This window comes from Plasmodium berghei (genome assembly GCF_900002375.2).
Source record: "Plasmodium berghei ANKA genome assembly, chromosome: 11".
Taxonomy (NCBI): Eukaryota; Apicomplexa; class Aconoidasida; order Haemosporida; family Plasmodiidae; genus Plasmodium; species Plasmodium berghei.
Genome location: NC_036169.2, coordinates 735,591 through 759,538, shown reverse-complemented (window position 1 = coordinate 759,538; position 23,948 = coordinate 735,591). Strand labels below are relative to the sequence as shown.

General features: G+C 21.7%; 8 protein-coding genes and 2 non-coding genes across 10 annotated transcripts; 5 read left to right on the top strand and 5 right to left on the bottom strand.

The window, feature by feature from the left end:
- Positions 1 to 1,315: 1,315 nt before the first annotated feature.
- On the bottom strand, positions 1,316 to 3,298 carry PBANKA_1120300 (mRNA-binding protein PUF3, putative; the record flags this gene model as incomplete). Its single annotated transcript, XM_034565744.1, has 1 exon — positions 1,316 to 3,298. The coding sequence occupies one exon, from the start codon at positions 3,296 to 3,298 to the stop codon at positions 1,316 to 1,318; it is 1,983 nt and encodes a 660-aa protein (XP_034422410.1).
- Positions 3,299 to 4,569: 1,271 nt separating this feature from the next.
- Positions 4,570 to 5,463, top strand: PBANKA_1120200 (pyridoxine biosynthesis protein PDX1, putative; the record flags this gene model as incomplete). Its single annotated transcript, XM_034565743.1, has 1 exon — positions 4,570 to 5,463. The coding sequence occupies one exon, from the start codon at positions 4,570 to 4,572 to the stop codon at positions 5,461 to 5,463; it is 894 nt and encodes a 297-aa protein (XP_034422409.1).
- Positions 5,464 to 7,264: 1,801 nt separating this feature from the next.
- Positions 7,265 to 11,143, top strand: PBANKA_1120100 (conserved Plasmodium protein, unknown function; the record flags this gene model as incomplete). The annotated part of the gene is made up of 1 exon (XM_034565742.1): positions 7,265 to 11,143. One exon carries the CDS (start codon positions 7,265 to 7,267, stop codon positions 11,141 to 11,143), a length of 3,879 nt encoding a protein of 1,292 aa, XP_034422408.1.
- A 327-nt stretch (positions 11,144 to 11,470) lies between these two features.
- Positions 11,471 to 13,756, bottom strand: PBANKA_1120000 (conserved Plasmodium protein, unknown function; the record flags this gene model as incomplete). Its single annotated transcript, XM_034565740.1, has 1 exon — positions 11,471 to 13,756. The coding sequence occupies one exon, from the start codon at positions 13,754 to 13,756 to the stop codon at positions 11,471 to 11,473; it is 2,286 nt and encodes a 761-aa protein (XP_034422407.1).
- Positions 13,757 to 14,847: 1,091 nt separating this feature from the next.
- On the top strand, positions 14,848 to 14,928 carry PBANKA_1119941. The gene has a single exon. It is a non-coding gene; the product is annotated as a tRNA-Leu (tRNA).
- Positions 14,929 to 15,147: 219 nt separating this feature from the next.
- PBANKA_1119921 lies at positions 15,148 to 15,219 on the bottom strand. The gene has a single exon. It is a non-coding gene; the product is annotated as a tRNA-Ala (tRNA).
- Positions 15,220 to 16,022: 803 nt separating this feature from the next.
- On the top strand, positions 16,023 to 17,150 carry PBANKA_1119900 (DnaJ protein, putative; the record flags this gene model as incomplete). The annotated part of the gene is made up of 1 exon (XM_034565739.1): positions 16,023 to 17,150. One exon carries the CDS (start codon positions 16,023 to 16,025, stop codon positions 17,148 to 17,150), a length of 1,128 nt encoding a protein of 375 aa, XP_034422406.1.
- Positions 17,151 to 17,346: 196 nt separating this feature from the next.
- PBANKA_1119800 (conserved Plasmodium protein, unknown function) lies at positions 17,347 to 17,988 on the bottom strand (the record flags this gene model as incomplete). The annotated part of the gene is made up of 1 exon (XM_034565738.1): positions 17,347 to 17,988. One exon carries the CDS (start codon positions 17,986 to 17,988, stop codon positions 17,347 to 17,349), a length of 642 nt encoding a protein of 213 aa, XP_034422405.1.
- Positions 17,989 to 18,776: 788 nt separating this feature from the next.
- PBANKA_1119700 (cleavage stimulation factor subunit 1, putative) lies at positions 18,777 to 20,498 on the bottom strand (the record flags this gene model as incomplete). Its single annotated transcript, XM_034565737.1, has 1 exon — positions 18,777 to 20,498. The coding sequence occupies one exon, from the start codon at positions 20,496 to 20,498 to the stop codon at positions 18,777 to 18,779; it is 1,722 nt and encodes a 573-aa protein (XP_034422404.1).
- A 2,037-nt stretch (positions 20,499 to 22,535) lies between these two features.
- On the top strand, positions 22,536 to 23,879 carry PBANKA_1119600 (merozoite surface protein 10, putative; the record flags this gene model as incomplete). The annotated part of the gene is made up of 1 exon (XM_034565736.1): positions 22,536 to 23,879. One exon carries the CDS (start codon positions 22,536 to 22,538, stop codon positions 23,877 to 23,879), a length of 1,344 nt encoding a protein of 447 aa, XP_034422403.1.
- Positions 23,880 to 23,948: the final 69 nt, after the last annotated feature.

Sequence of the window (23,948 nt, the reverse complement as noted above, 5' to 3'; positions counted from 1 at the left end):
ACATATATGGTGTGCATTTTTGAAGCTAATATATTTATGCTTATATAAAAAAAGTATACACATGTTTACGGCTTAAGGAATATATTGTCTAAGAATGAATTTGTATATTTTTTTATAAGAAGGCTGTATTAATTCTACAAAAATATAATAAAGTAGTAAATGCATTGGGTACAAATTTTATTCCATACTTATTTTTTAAGAATGCTTAATATATTATGTATGTACATATGTGAAATCTTCGAAATTATTATACTTATAATTTAGTCTTATTTATATAAAATATACACACACATTATAAAATATAAGTAAATACAGAGAAATATTGTGCCCTAATTTACAAGAATAAAAACAGCGTTGTAAATATGTGATAATATTTACACACAATATAAGCCCATATATATTTATAATCAATTATTTATGGATATTCGTATATCTATATGCACTTATATGCATATTATGTTTTAAAATTTGCGAAATTTAAGGAATAAATTTTATATACTTTTAAAGTTCAATGTTTTTTTTTTGTTTTTCTTAAGAATAAGTTACTGAATAAACAAAAAAAGTAAATCATAATCGCCTACAAACACAAATGTCAGGAAAAATGTGTTATAATATTCATATTTTTTATTGCTAAAAACTTGAAAATAATTTATATAAAATACTGTTTATTGAGACTTGTAAATTTATATATATTCGTTTTTAAAAAAATTCGACAAAAAAAAATACAATTCATATTTTTAATCCTGTCTTTGATTTTTTAATAAACAAAAAGTTGATAAATAACTGTTTATATTTTCTTTTAAAAAAACATTTAAAAAAAAAAATTATGAAAATAGTAGAAATGTACAAATATCAAAAATAGACTATTGTTGATGAAAAAAAATATTGTGATTAAAAAATTTTTATAAATTAATACATGATATATAGAGATACAAAAATCAGTAAGACATTCCAAATTAACAGTAAAAGAATTCTAATATAATTATGATAGCTATATATTTTAAAAAAACATGCATATGCATAAATACATACATAGTTTTATGTGTATGTATACAAATTGTTTAATAAAAAAAAAATAATAAATAAATTCCAACAATCTCTATTTCTGGATAGATTAGCATTGATTATATTTTACCCCTTAAAAAAATATTTACATAATAATAATTCGATTGTAGTTAGCTATTCTGATAAAACTCATATATATATAATAAATGTGCATATATAATAAATATGGGTATATTGTGGGGAACATTATAGAATAATCCAAACTGAATAGTGTTGAACAGAAATAAAAATAATATTTTAAAATGATTAGTTATTGGTTAATAAGCTCAAGATATTTATTAAAATATGTCATATTTGGTAAAATCTCTTTTAGTGTGTTGTAAATTGCATCATTATTCGTATTTTTGGCTTTTGATAAAATTTGTTGATATATATTATTATCAGTGTCTTTTATAAATATGATAAAATTGTTAAACGTTTTAATTAATTCTGATTTGAGAATAATTTCTATATTTGTAATAAAAAGATCAGACAATAATTGGTAAAACATTGAAGAAGGATTATTTTGATTTGTTACTTTTTTAAATATATCTTGATTTTTTGTACATGTATAAAGTTTTAAAAATAGTTCATTAATATTTTTACAATTATATTTTTCATTAATATTTTCATCATTTTTAAGCAATAATATAATATCTCCTAAAATAGACAAAATATTATTTATGATTTGATCATCTTGTGTAAATTGTATATATTCAAAAATAATTATAACATATTTCTTATCATTTAAATAACTATTTAATTTATCTTTTTCATTAAATATATTTTTTAATTGTTCAATAATTGGCTGTATTATTTCATTTTTTCTTTTACATCCATCTTTTACACTTTTTACAGTTTTGCTATATATCATATTTTTCCAATCTACAAAAAAATACTTATCTTCATTATATTGATTAATATCATAAAAAAATTCTAATATTACATAAAATCCATAATAATCGTTAAATATTTCTTCAAAAGAATTTGTAATTTTTTTTACAATATAATCATTTAAAAGTTTAGTATCATCTGTTATTTTTAATAGTCTAATTACTAATAAAAAATTTACACTGTTTTTACATAAATCTACCATATAATTTTTTAAAATTTTTATTAAAGTTTTTTTATGTTTACTTGTGCTATATCCTAATAAATAAATTAATGCTTTATTTCCAATGTTTGTAGATATTAAATATTCACATCCCTCATGTATTATTTCCATCAATTTTGTAAGTTTATCATTAACTATATTTTCTTCGCCTTCAGCCAGAATTTCGGTTGCAGTTAATATTAAATTGTGTGTAACTATATTATATAACAATTCTTTTTCTACAACATTTTCAATATATTCAATGAGGTAATTGCAGATTGCTGTTTTATTTTCTTCGCTAAGTGTTACAAACATTTCTTTTGTGGGTTTTTTTAAAAGTTCAAATGATACATTTTTTAACGAATTAATATTTGGTAATATTAAAGAATTAATTATTTTTATTTTCATGTCTGTTTTTAATTTTTTAAATACTATATGCCATAATCTTGAAGCAAATTTTGTTAAAAAATTTTTTGGATTTTTTATTAGCCACATACAAATATCATTTCTTATTTGATCATTTTTTGCATGCTTATAAAAACATTGAAAAGTTAATGAAACAAAATTAAATACACAAATATCATTCATATTTGTGCTAATAGTTTTCCATAATTTATTTTGACATTCTTCATCACTATTTATAATTAAAGCAGATATAATATGATATCCTAAATTTGTACGGCAAAATTTGCTTAGCTCTATTTTTTTTAATTCATTATATATTATATTTATTTGTTTATTCTTCTCTGATTTATCTTTTGATCGTAATAAATCATTTAAATTTAGTTTTAGCTTTTTATAATAATCGTAATTTTCTGCAAATTTTTTTTTTTTATATTCCTTTATAAGTTTTTTTTTTTTTGATTTAGACAAATTTTCATCATTTAAAATTTCTTTGCATTTATCATCCCAATCTTCTTTATTTTTGTCGCTTTTTTGTTTTTTATTTTCTACTAAGGTTTTTTTACCCCCTTCATTTTTTTTTTTATCAATTTTGCTACCTTTTTTGTTTACTTTTTTACCCCCTTTCTTATCATTTCTATCTATGTTATTTTTATCTTTCTTTGTATAATTAACCTTTACTCCCTCTGTTTTTTTATTCAAACGATTTTTTTCTTTCTTCTCATTACTTGATTTTCCCTTTTTAAAAGTTTTTGCCATTTTTTTTATTTCTTTGGTATTATCAAAGCTTTTATTTTACTCGAATGATTTTGGGAAACGTACAAAAGGTGTTGTAGCTTCAATGTTCTACTTTTTTTTTTTTTTGTCTTTAATTTTACTACAAATTTATCCCTCAAAAAATTTAAAACAATTATATGCTGATTTTAAGGTAAATATGGTGTTCTGTTTATTTAATCATAATTTTTTCTATCAATAAATATACTTTATTTAATATTAAAAAATGTAAATTATTAATAAAACTGGTATACAATATATTTATTTTATTTTTAATTAATCTAATGCATGTATTCCATATTATTGCAAACAAAAAAAAAGTTTTACTTTTCAATTTAATTTATAATTCCAACGACGTTATTTTATACCTACATTATATATATACATATATTATATTCGTACTAATTTAGGGAAAAATATTTTTAAATATAATTTATTTTTCTTTTTCATCCTTCATAATAAAGCTATTCCTGTGACTCAGTACTGGGGTATATATAAAATATATAATATAATATTAATATGCGACATAAATATATGGATTAAAATATATATTAAAATAGCTAGCATATAGTCAGGTTGCATACAAAATATAATTGTCTCCTATGAACCAACAGTAGAACATTTAAAAATTTGAAATTTTAAGAAAAAGCGCAAAAAAATAATAAAATAAAAAATGATAACAATGATAATAATGTCACTATAATTTCCCAATCCGATTCTGCATATATCAATAGGTACATGAAATATATTTTCTACATATAAATAACTGTACATGCATAATATGCAAGTTTATATTTTTCCACAGTATTAAATATAAATATTTTTTTTAAAAGCCATTTGAAAAATATATCATTATATTATAAAAAATGATTAGAAAAGTTTAACGCTATTTTTTTGTACCAATTTAAAGATAATAAAATAATTATTATTTTATTTGAAAAAAACACAATTTTTTGGTAGGAAAATTGTGTATGCCTCTATTTTTATCTAAAATCAAATAAATCAATGTAAACATAATATCTATATCGTGTATTTGTTTTTTTGTTTATTCAACTTTTCAAATTCATATGCGTAAATACAATTGTGTTAAATTATAATATATAATTTAAAAGTAAAAGGGGAATAATTCTGCTAAAAAAACACCATCAAAAAATAAACATTCAAAGGTTTCAAAAAATTTTAATAAAATTTAAAAGGTTTATTCTTTAAAACAAATATTACCGATTAAAAATATCATTTTCGAAAATTTTATCAAAATGCGAGATTACGCAGATAATGATTCCATTCTACTTAAGCATGGATGGTGTGAAATGTTAAAAGGGGGAGTCATAATGGATGTAAAAAATGTAGAACAAGCAAAAATAGCTGAAAAGGCTGGTGCAATAGGTGTAATGATTTTAGAAAATATTCCATCTGAACTTCGAAATACTGACGGAGTGGCTAGAAGTGTAGATCCATTGAAAATCGAAGAAATAAGAAAATGCATTTCTATAAATGTATTAGCTAAAGTTAGAATAGGCCATTTTGTTGAAGCACAAATTTTAGAAGAACTCAAAGTTGATATGCTTGATGAAAGTGAAGTATTAACTATGGCAGATGAATATAACCATATAAATAAGCATAAATTTAAAACCCCATTTGTATGTGGGTGTACAAATTTAGGAGAAGCATTAAGAAGAATATCAGAAGGAGCTTCTATGATAAGAACCAAAGGTGAAGCTGGAACTGGAAATATAATTGAAGCTATTAAACATATAAGAACAGTAAATAATGAAATAAAATATTTATGCTCATTAGATGAAAGTGAAGTATATAATTTTGCTAAAAAACTTAGAGCCCCAATTGATCTTATATTACTTACGAGAAAATTAAAAAGATTACCAGTTGTTAATTTTGCTGCTGGCGGAATAGCTACACCTGCAGATGCTGCTATGTGTATGCAATTAGGAATGGATGGTGTTTTTGTAGGATCAGGAATATTTGAAAGTGAAAATCCTCAAAAAATGGCTTCATCTATAGTTATGGCTGTTTCTAATTTTAACAACCCCAAAATACTTTTAAACGTTAGTTTAGGATTAGGAAAAGCCATGCATGGAAATACCAAGGTATCAAATAAGTGGAAAAATAAAAGTGAAGAAGATAATTCATAAGTTTAGATCATCATGATATTATATATTATATGGCGCAAGTTTGATATGCCAATTAGTATTTTTATTTGTTTTTTTTTTTTTTAAACTATAAATTAAAACATTATTTTTATTTGTAACAAATTCTTTCTAAATTTTTTATTACAACCTTTAAAGAAATAGCTATTCAGATATAAGCAAGCATTTCTACAAATTTTTATAGTTGTGTGAAATTTCATCACATGGATTTGTGCATATATAACTTCTTAGGTGTGTGTATTGTATTTCAATTCGAATAATAAAACCAGCTACAAGTTTACAATATGTATAAGAAACATGTATTAGTTCAAATTATAAAAAATATAATACTAAATTGTTTGTGCGTTTTTGTTATACCCTTGATTGATTTTTCCAAAGTTAATTGCAATTTGATTGGTACTTAGTATTTTTATTTTTTTTTCTTAAGAATCGAATTTCTACTAATGTATAAAAAACAATCGTATCTTTTATTTATTCTATAGTTAAATTATTTTTAATTATTTAGTTGAATATAATTTCTTATGAAGCCTTTAAATAAAAAATAATAAATATACTGGTATAAAGTATATTAAGCATGAGGGGTGATAGCATATTTTTTCGTTCCAGCCTATTTTCATTTTTAGTTAAAACAAACAAAGATTAAAATTCCGAAATATAAATAAATTTAATTTGTAACAATACATAATTGTATGTGCTTATTCTTTGGGGAAAGAGAGAGAAACGAAGTTAAAAAAATAAATACACAATATTAGACTATCATTTCTAGCAAATGCTTATTTTCAATGTTTAGTAAATGCTTTTATTCTTTATGGATATGAATGTATATACATTTATAAGAATTATTTGTGGCTTATTTTTATCCATTATTTTCCTTTTTTTTTTAACATAAGTTGTGTAACTACAGCTGAATGATCTATTGCGACTATTATTTGTATGAAGCTGCATGGAAGGGGCCATAAAAAAATGAAAAGTAATAATTATAAAATAAAAGGTGTAATAAAAATAATAGCAAATGAAAAAATAATAAATAAAATAGCATAGTATGCACCGTTTTTCAACCTAAAATATTTGTCATGCATATGTCCTATTTAATATTATACCATTTATACATTTCCCCTTTATTTTTTTGTATTATAGCGTGTGCAAATTAGTTATATTATATACATATATATATATATATATATATATATTTAATGAGCATGTACTAATTTTATTATTTTCCCATTGTTTATGTATTATTACAAAATATAAATTTTTTCAAAATATATATTTCTTTGGATGATTACACTGTTTTTCCCTTTTTTCCTTTTCCGTTTATTTTATAATTAATGTATGATACTTGAATTTTTCAATTTTCTTTATTGAGTCAAGAGTGTAAAAATCTAGACACGAAATAAGTTGAACAAAATTAACTGAAGCAAATTTAAGCGAATAAAATGATATGACATAAAATGAAATAAAATAAAAATATTATGACATGTTCATAATTTTTTTTACCATTTTATAATTTTTTTTATTCTTTGCATTAATGAAATATATTCTTAATTGTTAACTGAAAAATTGAGAACATAAATTTTTTTCTTTGCACAAATTAACCTACGATTTTTACTATAGGGTAATTGTAACAGTTGTAAATGATTGCACACAAAAAAATTACGTCTGCAAAAAATAAATAAATATGCACGTATATACACATATATATATTAGATAGTCGCAGACTTTTTTACATATTAATCTACTCATTTATCCGATTTATTCTCATTTATTACAATCCAAAGAAGAGAAAATGTCGGGTGGAGAAGTAATTATTGAAAAAAATCCATCTAGTAAATATTGTGTAGCTAAAAAGGAGCTATTGTGTGATAGTATAATATGGGAGCTTTTACAAAATTATTATAAAAAAGCTGCAATAAATGCATGGAAAGAAAATATTGTTCCATCATTCGTAACAAGTAATAGCAAGCTAGCTAAAGACTATGCACGGGTAATAATTAATTATATGAAAGATTGGTTTAATAGTAATGAATGTGATCGTAACGTTCCGATTTATATACTAGAAATAGGTGCTGGGCATGGTAAATTTACTTACTTAATTTTAAGAGCATTATCAAAGTATAAGAAATATTTTAAAAGTATGAATTTACCAGAAAAGCCATTTGTATATGTATTTACAGATGTAGCTAGAGATAATATAACTTATTGTATGAATAATGAAAAATTAAAAAAATATATTAACAGTAAAGATAATTGTGATAAGACGTATTCAAGTAAAAATAATTCTTATTATGATTCAGAAAATGATAAAAATGAAATGATAAATTACGATTCTTCTACAAATAGTTCATGTTGTTCTTCATCATATAATGAAACAAATTATTCAGACGATAAACCTAAGAATTATTCAAATTATTCAATGTTAGATTTTGCATATTTTGATGGAAATGATACATCAGAGAAAATTTATTTAGAAATTACCAAAAAATATATACCTAGTGGTACACCCATTGTTTTAATATGTAATTATGTTTTAGATTCTTTATTAACAGATGCTTGGATAATTAATAGTGAAAATTGCACAAAACGAGCTCTTTTATCAGTTTATTCCCCTATAGAAGAAACTGATAAAACAAATGCAGATATTATGTTACGAATGTCTGTTAAGTGGGATTGGGAAGAAATAGATATTGACGAAGAAATTAAAAAAGAGCAAACGAATAAAGCATCCGATTATTTAAGAAAATATGAAGATATATATACTGTATTAAAATTATATTCCTACTTTAATCAAAATTTATCATTTGTGTTTCCAGTTGGTGCGTTTATATTATTTAAGCGTATATTAAAATTAAGTAATAATAAATTATTATGTCTAATAGGAGATAAAGGTTATCAATCTTATGAAGAATTCCGAGGTTATAGAGATCCTCATATTGTTGTCCATGGTAGTCTTTCTTTTATGGTTAATTTAAATGCTATTTGTCTATTTTTTTTATCTTTAGGGGGGTATTATATTTATACACCTTATTCTGACACATTTCAAGTTGTTACATTATTGCTTCATAAAAAAACTAACGATTTTACTATTAGGGGGCAAATTCAAAACAATAATGTGATGAAAAATGCTTTGTTTGGTAAAACAGATGGTAAATCATCAGTAGATGCATCTGGAAATACCATTACCCCCTATGATAGAGTTAAAAATTCCTATATAATAAAATATTTCAAAAAAAATGCCAAAGCACATCAAAAAAAGAAAAATAGTAGATATTACAATAAATTATCGAATCATGAATATGATACAAAAAGAGATTTAATAAATTTACAATTAAATGATCTTAATAATGGAGGAGAAACAATTTACAAAAAAATGAAAAAAATTAACTTAAAAAATTTAAATAATATGAGTATACATTTTGGAGGAACAATTTCATCCTTTTTTGATAATGTAGAACAAATACCACCTGACATATTAATAAGCTGGCAAAAATCTGTTATTCATAATATTAATAATTATCCAGCTAATGTGTCAATAAAAGAATTAATTTCATTATTAAGATATTCGAATTATGATTCAGATGTTTTTTTTAATATACGAAGCTCATTCACAAGTTTAGCTTGCTATCCGAATATCAATGGTAGAACAGAAAAAGATATATTATTAGATATAAAAGAATGTTATGATAATTATTATTCATTAAAGGGTGATGAAGATATTGCTGATGCATGTGGACATATATGTATGAAATTTGGGGAATTCAATAAATCAATATATTATTTAAAAGAAAGTTTAAGAAATTTTAAGGAATCTAGACATTCGTCAACATATATTAATATAGCTTCATGTTACAAAATTTTGTGTAATTATAATAAATCCCTTAAATATATAAAATCTGCTATAAAATTATCAAAAAAAGAAAATAATAAAAAAAATAAAAATATTCCAACAAATAATATGAACTATTCTTATGATTTATTATATAATATACAATTTTGTTTAAACCCAATTGAATATTCTATAATTGGTATAAATTATTATGTACAAAATGATGGATTGTATTACTTATCTTTTGAGCATAAAATAAAATTAAAATATATTTTTTTACTATCTAAAGAAGAAGAAAACGTTCTGAAATATATGAGCAATAAATATAATACCATGCAATATGAAAAAAGTAATAGAAATATGGATTTTTCCGACATCAAAATTATAAAAATTTTTGATGATAATAAAGTTATTTTACTAAAGCAGTTATATGAACAAGACAATCATAACAGCACTAAGCACTATTATGACGAATCTGAAAAAAAAAAAAATAATAATAATGACGAAATAACCAAAATGAACTTTTACACAAATGTAGAATGCATAAAAAAAAATTTAGCTGAATGTTTAAAAAAATATAATTTTCATTTTGCTGTAATAGATTGTCCATGGATTATAAAGCCTGATATTGTAAATTTAATGCTGGAAAATTCAAAGCATATAATTACTTATGGTACTTTATCAGACATACCTAATAAATCCTCTGAAACTATTTTAAATTATAAAAACTATTCTGAGCAAATTAGTTGGATAAATAACAATTATATGCATGATGAATGTTTATACGAAACACGAGAAGCATTAAATTATATAAAACAAGTTACATCTATAACAGTTACACATTATAGTTCCAATTTATTTAACAATCAAAATAAGGCTATTAAAAATAAGGACATATTAACTGATGATTTGTGCATGATTCTAAGTATGCTTCAAATTATTTTGGGTTATCAATTATCTAGCCTAACAGCTAATTTTTTGAAAACAAATAAACACTCTGAAAGTTCAGAAGTAGATGATAATAATAATAATAATCACAATGGTAAAGATAAAGAAATAGAAAAAGATAGTTCAGAAAATAAAATAAACGAACCATTTTCAGATTACAATTGCCTATCTGGTATTCTCACATTTTCAAAAAAAAAAATTTTACCAGAAGATGGAGTGGAAATATGTGGAAACTATTTAATAATGAATAATAAAAATGAAGAATTTATAACAAAAATAAATATTATAGGTGTATTTGGATCCATATGTTTAAAAAAAACATTATCAAATTGGAATATTCATATTTTTAATATTAATGGTGAAACGATATTTGATAAGTCAGGAAGAATAGCAACTAGCCAAAATGCAAATGATGTATTTATTAGTCAGTATTTAATTAAAACAAATGGAAAACTTAATAACATTAAGCATTATAGTGAATATTATTCAAAGGATACATCTATAAATAATAATGAACCATTTGATTCTGATGTAGACATATTAGTCCTCACATCTGATGAAGAAAACAGTGATGCTCATTTAAAAGAAAATTTTGTAAATGCATCTATAGATAAAACTAAAGAAGTTTCTGAGTATAATAGCGAAAATGATAACAAGGATTGCTATTTTGGAGATTTCAACCTAGAAATTATGAAAAATATTCCTGGTAAAAGATTCTATTCAACGGGTAAAGGAGCTTATGAAAATATTAATTTTGACAAATATTTAATTGATGTAACTGTTAACAACAACACATTTTATTCAAGGATTATTGAAGGAATAAATATGTCATATGAACAAAAAGGAGCTATGATTAATTTTAAGTATAATCCCAATACAAACCCAGAAAAATAACGAGGGCGCATCTACCTTATTTCCGCTCATCTGCATTTTCCCTTTTTATGTTTTGATACCTTTCTATTTTTATGATTTAATATTTTTCTATTTTTATGCTTTTCTGTTTTTATTTGTTTTATCAAAAGGTTATTCGAAAAGGAAAACAAATTCGTGCACATCATGTGTGCATACGTGGCATACTACACCGAAATGAACAGGTGGAAATATGCCAATAAAAATAGCTAACAAAATGAACTAATAAACTTATAAAAATAAATAATACATAAGAAGTGTAAAAACAAGCGTCATTGACAGAAAAAAAAAAAAAATTGGGGCTAGTAGGTTTTACATTTCTATTTGTGAAAATTCGTTTCCCATAAAATCATACTGAGAAAAATTTAAATAAGTTGTGAGATCAGAACTTGGATCGTTTTTATTTTTATTATACTTATTTTTTTTAATAAAATTTTTTATTTGTATTATTGAATCTTGAAAATATTTATCAAATTTTTTTTTACTAATTTTAAGAATTTGACAAATTTCTTCATCAGAGTAATTTTTTTTTTTAAAAAAAAGTCCAAATTTCATAAAAATTATTAATTTACTTGTTTTTTTTTTTAAAGATTTAGAAATAAATTTTCGTAATGCTTTTATTACAATGTCGTTATACATAATTTCATTAAAACTGTAAATGTCATCTGCATTAACAATTAAATCTTTGTAAGTATTTTTTTCTGGGTGTGCAGAATCGCTATTTTGATATGTAATTGGTTTTTCAGCATCTATAATATTAACCATAGATGTCATAGCCTTTTCTATTCGTTCTATACTCATATTTAATCCATCACTTATTTCTTTTATATTTGGTTTTCTATCATTTTTTTCAAAAAATGATTCTTCAAATCTATTTATTTTATTATAATCATTATATGTATGAGAAGAAATAGCTACAAAAGACTTATGTTTTTGATAATAATTATAAGTACTATTTTTTGCCCACATATATACATATTTTGTTAAATTTTTTATTCCTAATTTTTCGACATCATATTTTTTGAACCCATTTTTTACAGCATCTAAACTAACTAATAAAAAATCATCTTCACTCAAATTGCTGTTACCTAATTTCATTTCAGATTTTCTTACTATATTACTTATTAAAGGGATAAAATATATTAACAGTTTTTGAGATAATCTTATTTTATTTTCTAATTTTCTTAAGAAATCATCTTTCTGATAATTATATGCATAAATTAATTCTTCTAATAATGGTGGTCTATTTTCTAGTTTTTCTAATATATAAATTGAATTTTCAAAAAACACTATATCCTTAATATATTCCATAAATTTTTGAACTTGTTCATTTATTAATTTTTCACAATCTTTATATAAAATAGAATCATGATTTTCAAAATAATCTGTAAATATATCATAATTTTCTTCATTGTCTTTTTTTTCCACATCTATTTCTCCGTGTTTGATTTTTTCAGAAATGTCATCTTCACCTGGAATTTTAAAATTAAAAGGTTCACTATTTGATTTTCCATCACTATTATATGTGTTTCTAAAAAGTGAAAACATATTTTTTTTATTGTAAAAATATGTTTTTATTAGTAAATCTTCATCTTCTTTTTGAACTAAACTTTTCATTTTATAAATATAAATAATTAATTTTTTTAAATTATCAATAGGAATATTAATTTCTTTAGACCATAAATCTAAAGTTAAGATTTTTTTTTTATCTCTTATATTTTCATAATATTCTAATCTTAATTTATGGAATAAATATTCTTTTACCACTTCGGTTTTAACAGTTTGCCCATTTAATAATAATATATTTTCTTTTATATTTGTTTGTTTTTTGTTAAATATACTTTTATCATTAAAAGATAATAAAATGTTATTTAATTTTTTCTTTTCAATTTTATACACATCATTTAAGTACCCTCTTTTTAATTTAAGACGAATTTTTTTTTTTTTTTCACTTATAGATTCTATTTTTTGTTTATTTTCATCATATACGACATTTTTTTTTTTTTTTTTTGATTCCCCCAAATATTCACTATGTATTTTTCCCAATTGAATATTGTTATTAATTAGAAATAGTATATTAGGATTAGGATTTAAAACAAAAAAATTTTCAACTCCATCATTAAAATTTACATTTTCTTCGACATTTTTATTTAACACATTATTATTACATAATGATTTGAAGTAAATGTTCGACTTATTTTTTATATTTGGAGTTGTTTTAAACGCATCTCCAATTGATTTTTTTTCTTTTCCTATTATATAACATTGTTTTTTTATATTACTTTCACATTTTATTGAATATTTTTTATCTAAATATTTATTAAATACATTTTTTATTTCATTTTTTCGTCTTGATCTTGAAAATTTTGTACACCCTCCATTCCATTTTAGTGTATTTGCAACTTCATATCCATAAACTTTCTTAATTTGAAAGAAATATAAAATAGAAAAAATGAAAAATGAATAGTAACATATCGAAGAAAACGTTAGTCTTTGAGTTCTTTTTCTCTGTCTTGTATTTGGATTTGCTTTTTTATAATACGTTTTTTTTAAAATTATGAAAAAAAAACATAAAAATTTTAATTTGATTTTTATCATTCCCCATATGTCTTTTTCATTGTTTAAGTTATTAATATTTTCACATTCTATTCCCTCGATTTGTTTGCTTATTAATTTATGCAAATGTATACATCATTACACACAGCAAAATGAATAGAACTATAGTTGAAAAGTCCAAGCTTCATAAACTGACTTTATTTTATTTTATTAATGTTTCTGAAAAGGTTTTTGTTGTAAAAAAGTGCAACCTTAGGTTGTTTTTCACGTCCTATTAATATATATATTTGTAATTTTATTAAATGATTAATATTTTCAGTTTAAGCTCACTCAAAAATTATGAAAATAACTATTTCTTATATTTTTATTTCTTTTAATTTACCTTAAAAGTTTTGTTCATATTTTATATTCTCATCATATTTGGATTGGTCATAATTTACTAATAAAAATTAAATAAAACAAATATATCTACAAATATCGATATTCAATCATATTTCATAAAGTCTTAATTATATATATTAACATATATTTTTTTACTTAATAATATGCACATAAATTAATGTTAAAGTCACTAAATATTTTAAAATATTTTTTAGCTAACTCATTTCTAATTATATTATTAACTTGTACAAGTATAATGAAATTTCATACTATACAGCTATCTATAAATTTTTTATTTTTAAAAAATTTCAAAATGGAAAATTAAACAATTCTTAAACCTTATGTATAAAGAGTAAATTATAAAATTTTATTACAAATTATTTATTTCGATAAATAACAAACTTTGCTTTTCCTTGTTATTTCACTATCATTTTTATTTTTACTTTTTTAAATATATGATCTAAAATATTAACAAAACAAGCCTTTAATTGATAACTATATAATAATGTTCCCATATTTGAAGGGGAAGATATATCTTCTTTTTCTATTTATAAATCGATATATTTTTTTTTAGCTATTTTTTGAATATATTTTTAATGCTTTTAAAAAATTATATATTTATATACATTCAATGCAGTAATATTGAGATAAAATATATGGAAGAAAATATTAATGTTGTTTCATACTTTTTTTTCGTTATTTTAAAATATAAGAATATTTTTATTATATACATTTTAAGGTTATAAATATTTGACAGAATGGCCGAGCGGTCTAAGGCGCTACCTTCAGACGGTAGTCTGTATAAGGCGTGGGTTCGAATCCCGCTTCTGTCAAATTAATAAATAAACATATTTATATTAATTTAATACTTTTAAAAATAAAGTAGGAAAAATCTTTGTTATTTTGTATATCATTCATATTTATTTATTTTTATATTTATAATAAAATACTATTATATTTATTACCATCTTATATCAATATTTATGTTTATGTTGAAATGAATATCACATTAAATGAAAAACCTAAAATTTTGCACATTTTTTTAATTTTTGTGGACCAGCCGGGAATCGAACCCGGGAGCTTTCGCATGCGAAGCGAACGTGATACCACTACACCACTAGCCCGTAGATTATAAGCGTTTTGAATTTGAATGTATATTAAGATGTAATAATATAAATTATATATATATATATATATATATATATATATATATACACATATGGAGTATATATTTTTTTTTTGTAATTTCCACTTTTAATATATATATTATATTTTTTAAATTTTGTGAATATTATAAAAAAAAATTGGATATTTTTCATTATTTGATTTTTCAGGGGAAACAAACAATTATCCTTTTCCCTTTTTTAATAATTTGTAACTTGTGTAAAAAATTTACAACATTTTTTGGTGAAATACAAAAAAAATAAATATAATAAAATAAACCAATGCAAAAAAAATATCCAATTAAAATAAATGCAATAATCCCCTCTTTTTAATGCCAAGATTTAACTACAAAACTCGTTAAATAAACCGCCCAATATGTATTATGCGCATCGTATTTTATGTGCGTATTTTGTAGCATTTCCAAGAGTGTGTTCATTTGTGGATGCATATATTATTATGCTTATTTTATTTCTCCTTTGTATTTAAAAAATTTGAAAATACACATTCAATAAAACGAATTTAATTAAAGTTATATTTATAATACAGTTTTTGCAAAGGTATTACATTTTTTTGGAAAATATTGTGTATAATAATTATTTCAAATTAATTTTTGTAAAGGGAAATAACTTATAATTATTCCATTCATTTCTTTTTTATTTTTAATTTTAATTTATTCTTAGTTTTATATTGCATATTCATATTCCTGTTTATATAAATTTATTTCTTTAATGCCATTTTATAATCCTTTCCCTTTTTCCATATAATGAGACAAATAAACTGGGAAATGGAAAATTCAAATGCACTTTCAAATAAAATGGAGGAAAAAAGGGAATTTTCAAATTTAAATGAAAGTATTTCAGAAATAGACAACAATTCAATTTCAAATTTAAAATTAATAAGTCCTGAAAATAAAAAATATATTATAAGCAATTATATGGATAAAATAAAATATATTACATCAACTAATAGCAAACCAAATTATTATGAAATCCTTAATGTTAGTATAAAAAGTGATTATAAAACTATCAGAAGAAGCTACTTATATTTATCAAAACTTTTAGAAGTCAATAAAAAACTACCTAGTGAATATGAAGAATGTTATTGCTTAATACAAAAATCGTATAAAATTTTAACAGATAAATTTGAAAGGTTTTACTATGATGCTTTAAATAATTATATTGATGAAATACAGATAGAAGATCAAAGAAAAGTTCTTGAAAAAGAAGCAGATTTAATTTATGCTAATAAAATTGAAGAATTAAAGGACATATACAACAAAAAATTAAAAGAAGAAAATTTAAAAAACGGATTAATAATAGAAAAAGCTATATTTGGAAATTTAACTTTAAAAAAAAAATGCATAAATAATTGTTTAAATATACAACCAATAACTGAAGAGCATGTAAAAGGCCCATTTTTAGATTATACAATTATTTTACAATCGAAAGTTGAAAATAGCTCATTACTATTTAATGATGATTATTCATTCGCATATTTTTGTGATATTCCCAAACCTTTGATAAAAATTCCAAGTAAAAAAATGAAAAAAAAAAAGAAAAAAGAACAAAGTAATTATGAAGCTAATAAATCTTTTGCGGATATATTAGAAGATACAGAAATGTATTTATATATAAAATATAAATTTTTAAATATATATCATGAATTAATAGTTGTTGATAGATCAAATTTTACAATACCTCAAAGTTCTCACCGAATTTTTGGTAATCTTATATTAGGTCCATTTTCACCTGTTAATGTTATAAAAATGAAGCATATATCTAATTCCTATACTGATCGTATTTTTCATTTTTTTGCAAAGAATAAGTTATATATAACTTTATTTACGACGATTATGTTATGCGTTCAGTCAATGAAATCAATGTGTGCATAATTGCTATAAATTTTTTTTTTTTTTAACATTTTTCGAGCTTTTTGTTTTGTATTTGGAAAAAATGTATGAACAAAAAAAAAGAAAATAGACAAAAAATATGACAGCGCATTCTCAATATTTTGCATATCTATTAATATCCACCATTTTTCTGTATTTTTAACTATTTTAATATTATCTATATTATTCTACATTATTACTACATATGCATTTTTTTTTGAATATCAATAATATCGAGCTGTATATTATTTATTTTATTAATTAATTCTTCATTTTCTTTTTTATAAAAATTATTTTCATTAGTGATCTTTTTTTTCTCATCTTCATCACAACTACTTATCTCATTTGAATTTATTTTAAAGCAATTAATAATATACTCATATGGATTTTCAATTTTATCTTTATTTTTTAGTAAATGCAAAAATATATGTACAAAAATAAAAAATAACTTGCTTTCAGACATATATTTTCGAAATTCATAATCCTTTTTTTTATTTTTATTTTTCATGGCTGTTTTTATTAATTTTATTATACTTTCATGTTCAATATCAGATAATGTTTTATCTTCACTGACTTCAATATTATCATCATTATAAATTATACTATTTTTTTTATTATATTCTTTTTTATTAATATTATTATCAAGTTTGTTTGAATTATCATCGTCATTTATCTTTCTATCCAATTCATAATTTATATTATCGAATAAATTAATTTTTTCTATGACCCTATTATTTATATAAGAAGTATTACTTTCATCTGAAGTGTCTAAACTGGTAATACTAGGGCTAATAATTTTTACTATCTTTTCCCACACATGCTCTAATTCCATGCTTTCCATTTTTTCAATTTATTATTATTTATAATTTTCCACTAAATAAGTCCAAAAAATTTTATATGCATTAGTAGATCGAGTGTGCATACATATTCATGCCCATATAAACTATAAATTTTTATGTATCTTATTATTTTGAATTATTTTTCAAAGTTTATTCAAATAATTCGCATATTTATCACCTTCTACATATGTGTATACATATTTTAGTCTATTTTAACATTTTTTAATTTATTTTGCGTTTTATGGATGTCATATGCAGAATATACTCATCCTAATTTGATGCAAAAAAGATAGAAGACATAGATAATATTTCCGATTTCGAATTGGAAAGAAACACAAAATGAAGATCTAAAATTATATGCCATTATATACTTTTATAAGGCAATATATATTACTTTGAAATTTTCAAAAAAATATTAAAAAATGTAATAACAATTACAGTTAATTTTAGTATTAATAAAAAATACCACAATTTCGCATAGCATATTATATATAAGAGCATATATTGTATGATATATAAATGGTTAAAAGACAAATGTTTGAAGAAAAAAAATAACTGCATGTCAAATAATCAAACTTAAAAAAATCAGTTTAAATATCAATACATCAAGCAAACATATACATATCGATAGACATGCTATAAAATTTATTTTCATAGCTAGCTAATTAAATTGAGTTGAAAAAAAACATTTTTTTTTTCTTTGCTTAATATTAAAGAATATATCATTAAATCTCAAAAGTGTTAAGATAAAACTCATTAGTTTGCTTAATTTGTACCTTTATTTTTTTTATTAATTATCATGGGAATACATTTGATTTATTTTAATTGTTTTACAAAATCCATCGTAGCTAGCTGTATGAACATCTAATCCATCCCTTGCATTTATAATATCAGTAATTTTATCATTATGTATATTTTGTATATTATGTTCTATGTTGCCAAAATAAGAATTATATATATAAAATTTTGAATCAAAAATATCATTAGCTTGAACAATATTAGCTATAAAATTTTCATTATTCATAAAAATACTTTTATTTGATATGCAGGATAGTCCATTTCCAAATGTGTACAAAGTTTTAAAATTTCTCATATCAAATATTTTTGTTTGACCATCTAAACCGGATGTTAATATATAAGAATTCGATTTATTAAATTCAATTGATTGGATTGAATATCCATTGTGTGCATTATATTGAGTATGTATTAAACTCGAATTAAGTCCATCCCATATTTTTATATTTCCATCAACAGAAGCAGAGCCATATATATGCCCATCAGACGTTCCATTAATATGATTAATAGTCGAATTATGATACATACTTTTATTAGTTGTCATAAAACAATTTAAGGTTTGAAGGTCATATAATTTTATTATATTTTCATTTTTATTACATGCATATAAGAAATCACCACATGGGTGTACATACATTGATATAAATGGGTTTTTATCCTGAATTATAATATTTGTCTCTTCATCATTTCTTTTATTTCTGTCTCTCATATGTTTATATTGATGATAATACAATTTTTTTTTTTTTTTTAAAGCTTTATTTATATCAATAATCTGTATTTTACAATCATCGCTAGCAGAAAATAAAATATTTTTTGTTGGATGAAATTTTAGGCTATTTATTTTTTTTGTGTGTTTATTATCTATAAGAAATATTTTTTTTTTTTTTAAATCATTTATTTTTATCATTTTTATGGTACTATCCGAGCTAGCGGAACAAAGAATATTTCTTGATGAGTTGTTAGCACAACATATGCATTTACTTTTATGAATTAATTCTATACGATTATTAATTTCGTAAGAGTATATTTGTCGTATTTTGTTGCTATTATTTTCATAGTTTAATATTAAATTATTATTATTATATATATGTGATTTTTTTTTATTTAAAGAATTATATTCTGCTAACTTATTTATTTTTGTTTCTTCACTATCAACTACATTAGAAGGATAATTATATAACCTCTTTTGATACAAATTAAAAAGGAAATTATTTTCACTATTTACATTTTCTTCTAAATTTATTTCTCTTTTTAAAGTATTATATGAATCAAATAAGCTATCATCAGCTAGTTGCTTTAGTACACATTCATAAAATGTCATTTTATCAATACTTGAAAATGCATTATCCTTTTTTTTATACTCGTTATTTCCAAGTTCATTATTACCGCTGTTAATATTATCATTTTCAAATTTCCCATCAGAGGCATTAGTTGTAATATAATTTTGTTCATTCATTGGGGGATCATAATTATCATTGCTGTGTTTTTCATATGTTAATTTTTTTTCCTCGTCATTTATTTCGTTTGATTTATTATTTTCATTATTACTTTGGCTAGCTTGAACATCGTTTTTTTTTTCTTCTCCAGTATTTTCTTCATTCTCATTTTTATCTATCTCATCCTGTTCATTATTCTGATTTTTTTCATTATCATCACTCCCATTTTTATTATTTGTATTATTTGATGAAAGAAAATTCTTCACTAAAAATCCTTTCATTAATTATTTTTTTATAAGTTTGACATTGATGTATTAGAAACCTGCAAATATAGCACATGTTTATTCATACCTTTTAGATTTGTAGTCGTTACTTCTAAATTATTATTACTATATATTTTTTTAACACGTTTTATACCCCAAAACTACTAACCATATATATATATATATATATATATATATATATATATATGAATATCATTTCACAAAATAAATGTTAATGAAGAAAAACATTACATGCCTTTATACAAATGATATGACAAAGCGGATGTTTATTTATTAAATAAATAAAACACTAATAAATTAAAAAAGAAAAAATAAAATTGCCATTTTATTCCATAATACACAATTATATACTTGCTATACATGTAAATATATTTTTTTAATAAAATAAAAAACGGATGCAAATAAAGCTTACTATCGGAAAACATTTTCTAAATTTTTTTTTTTTGTTAACGTCACTTAATATACTAGAATATAAAGCAAGTTTTTAAAATGAAAAGCTGTAAATTTTTTTTTAAAGATTTATATAACATGAAGAATAATATGTGTATTTTTCACCTTAACATAAAATGAAATTTATTGAATAAATTATTTATATTAAAAAAAAATATATTTTTAACAATATTTTCCATTATTTATGTGTACATTTTTCCTTTAAAATAAATATAAATTTTGTTTTTCCAATTCTATAATACAACCGTCAATGTTCACAAAAACATAGCGTGGTATTTTAATATATGGGTATATACACTATTTTTAAACCGTTGTAAATATTATAATTTACATTATTACTATTATTTTTTTATAATTTTTATATAAAGGGTTGGTTATATATTCTTATGAAATAATAATCTGAAAATGTTTTTAAGGTACGAACGAGGCATATATTTCCCTTTTTATATGTTGATGTTACATATATAATTCTGTCTTTTTTTTTAACATTCAAAAATCATAAAAAGTTATTTTATGTCTATTATGCTAAACATTATTTCCAAAAGGCCATTTTTAAAAATGAAGTATAACCTAAATAACAATTCCTGATGAAATTATTTATTATTTTTATTTCATTCATTTTGAATTTTTATTAGAACATAAATATGAAGAAAAACATATATGTATACTTATCATTTTAACATTGTTTGGATTTTTAAGAGAAAAATAAAATATATATATATATATAACTGGAATTTTAGTGGTATTTATATGATCAATTAATTATATATTTATAAGCAATACCTATATTTTTCTTTTCTTTTTTTGAAAAATAAAATGTTACTATATCAGACATTCATTTGAGGAGTATGTAATAAAAATATTACACATAAATTTGGCCTAATATTTATCAACATTTTTAACACAAGCTTATCGATTATTCTACTTTTTATATGTACACATAATGCTACATATATTTATACATAAATATTTTCTCCAATTTAATTGATATATTTTATCACACAGAAATTCTTACTATTTTATGCACAATATCGTGTATTGTTTTCTATACGTTGCAGTTGTCTAAAATTATTTTATATTTTTTAACAACCTTTTTATTTTTTTTTAATTATATTATTAATTTGAATAATTAATATACAAAAATATAAAGAGCAAAATATAAGGAAACATCTATGGTAATTCATTCAAACAATTTAATAATAACAACCAAAATAATTATAGAAATCATTAAATAAAAATTAATTAATTAATAGTGCATTAAAATATGAATAAATATGTTGTGTTCTTATTATATTTTTTTACAACGCTTTTTTTATGTGATTTTGTCTATTACACAAATTTATTATTTTGTTATTTGGACATTTGTTAAATTCATTTAATTCACTCATATTTCTTTTGTTACATTTTATATATTTCTATTTTTTTTAACAATTATATGGTTATATATTAAAAACCATATTATTATATAAAGGGAATATTAATATTATACTATGCACGTGTGTGCAATGTGATATTACTTATTCTAGTATCAGCTAGCCATTTTCTAAATTTTTTTTTTTTTTACCTGACTTTGCTAAGTAAAATATGATACTTGCAAAAAGGAATAAATTATTTACCTTATCATTTTTATTGCTAGTATATGCAAATAATGTCGCCATTTCAAGTGTTAATGATAAAAACAACAATATAACTATCACCTCTCCAAGCCAAGAAAATAATGAGGAAAATGTTATAGAGGAAATCGAAAATGATGATATTAATATGAATGATCATATTAATATGAAAGATGAAGACGAAGAAATAAATAATATTAAAGAGACATATTTTATAAGAAAAGAAAACTATAATAATACAACACAAAATGAAATTTCTCCATCACAAAATAAAACAATTGAAGATTTAAAAGAAAAACAAAATTCTGACAATGTAAAAATTGATGCATTTAATTTTATAGATAGCGAAAAAGAAACCATTAAAAATTTTCATGAAAATATAGAAAATAACAAAACGGATATAAATAACGAAGATGATTCTTTTCTAGGAAAATTAATTCGTATAATTCCAAATTTAGCAAATTTTGGTAAAATAAAAAATTCAAGTTATGATCACCCCATAGATCAAAATGATGATATTTCAGATTTTAATAAAACCGTAGAAGGAGAAGATGATGATAGTGTGCAGGTAAATATAGATAGTGAACAAAAAAAAAGCGACAATGGGAATACGGATGAAAAAAATGAAATATCGACGGAACCAAGTAATGATACTAATGCACTAACTGAACAAAAAAATAATAATAATGATGTAAAAAATGAAGAAGATATTTCTGTTAATAATTATATAACTACTCTAAGTTTAAAAAGTAATGAAACCCCGAATACTACTATTGAAAATAATCCAGAAAAAAAAAATGAAAATACAGAAGATATAATAGATCATGCCGATATAATGCGTATAACATTGTTAAAAGAAAATAAAAATCTTAAAGAAACAACTAAGATGCTAGATGAAGCTGTATATAACATTGAACGGTTTGTTTTAAAATGTAAATTTTATATAACTGCTATTACTAATTTTATAAAATTTAAAACTAATCATATATGTGAATATTCTAAATGTGGTGATAATGCACGATGTTATATTGTTGAAAAAGATAGGCAAGAATGTCGATGTCTAGCTAATTATGTACGAGATACTAGTGTAGAGTATTTTAAATGTATTCCTATGACTATTAAAGATTGTGCTAATAATAATGGAAATTGTGATAAAAATGCCGAATGCTCAATTAAAAATGATAAAATTATATGTCATTGTTCATATGATTATTTTGGAGATGGCACTTTTTGCGTTCCGAATTCACATTACAATAATTTATTACATATATCCCTTATTATAATTGGTTGTATTGTTCAAAAATTTATTTTTTAATCAATTATATAATAATAAACATTGAAATTTGAGGGAATAGGAATGGAATAAAAATTATAATAAAATAAA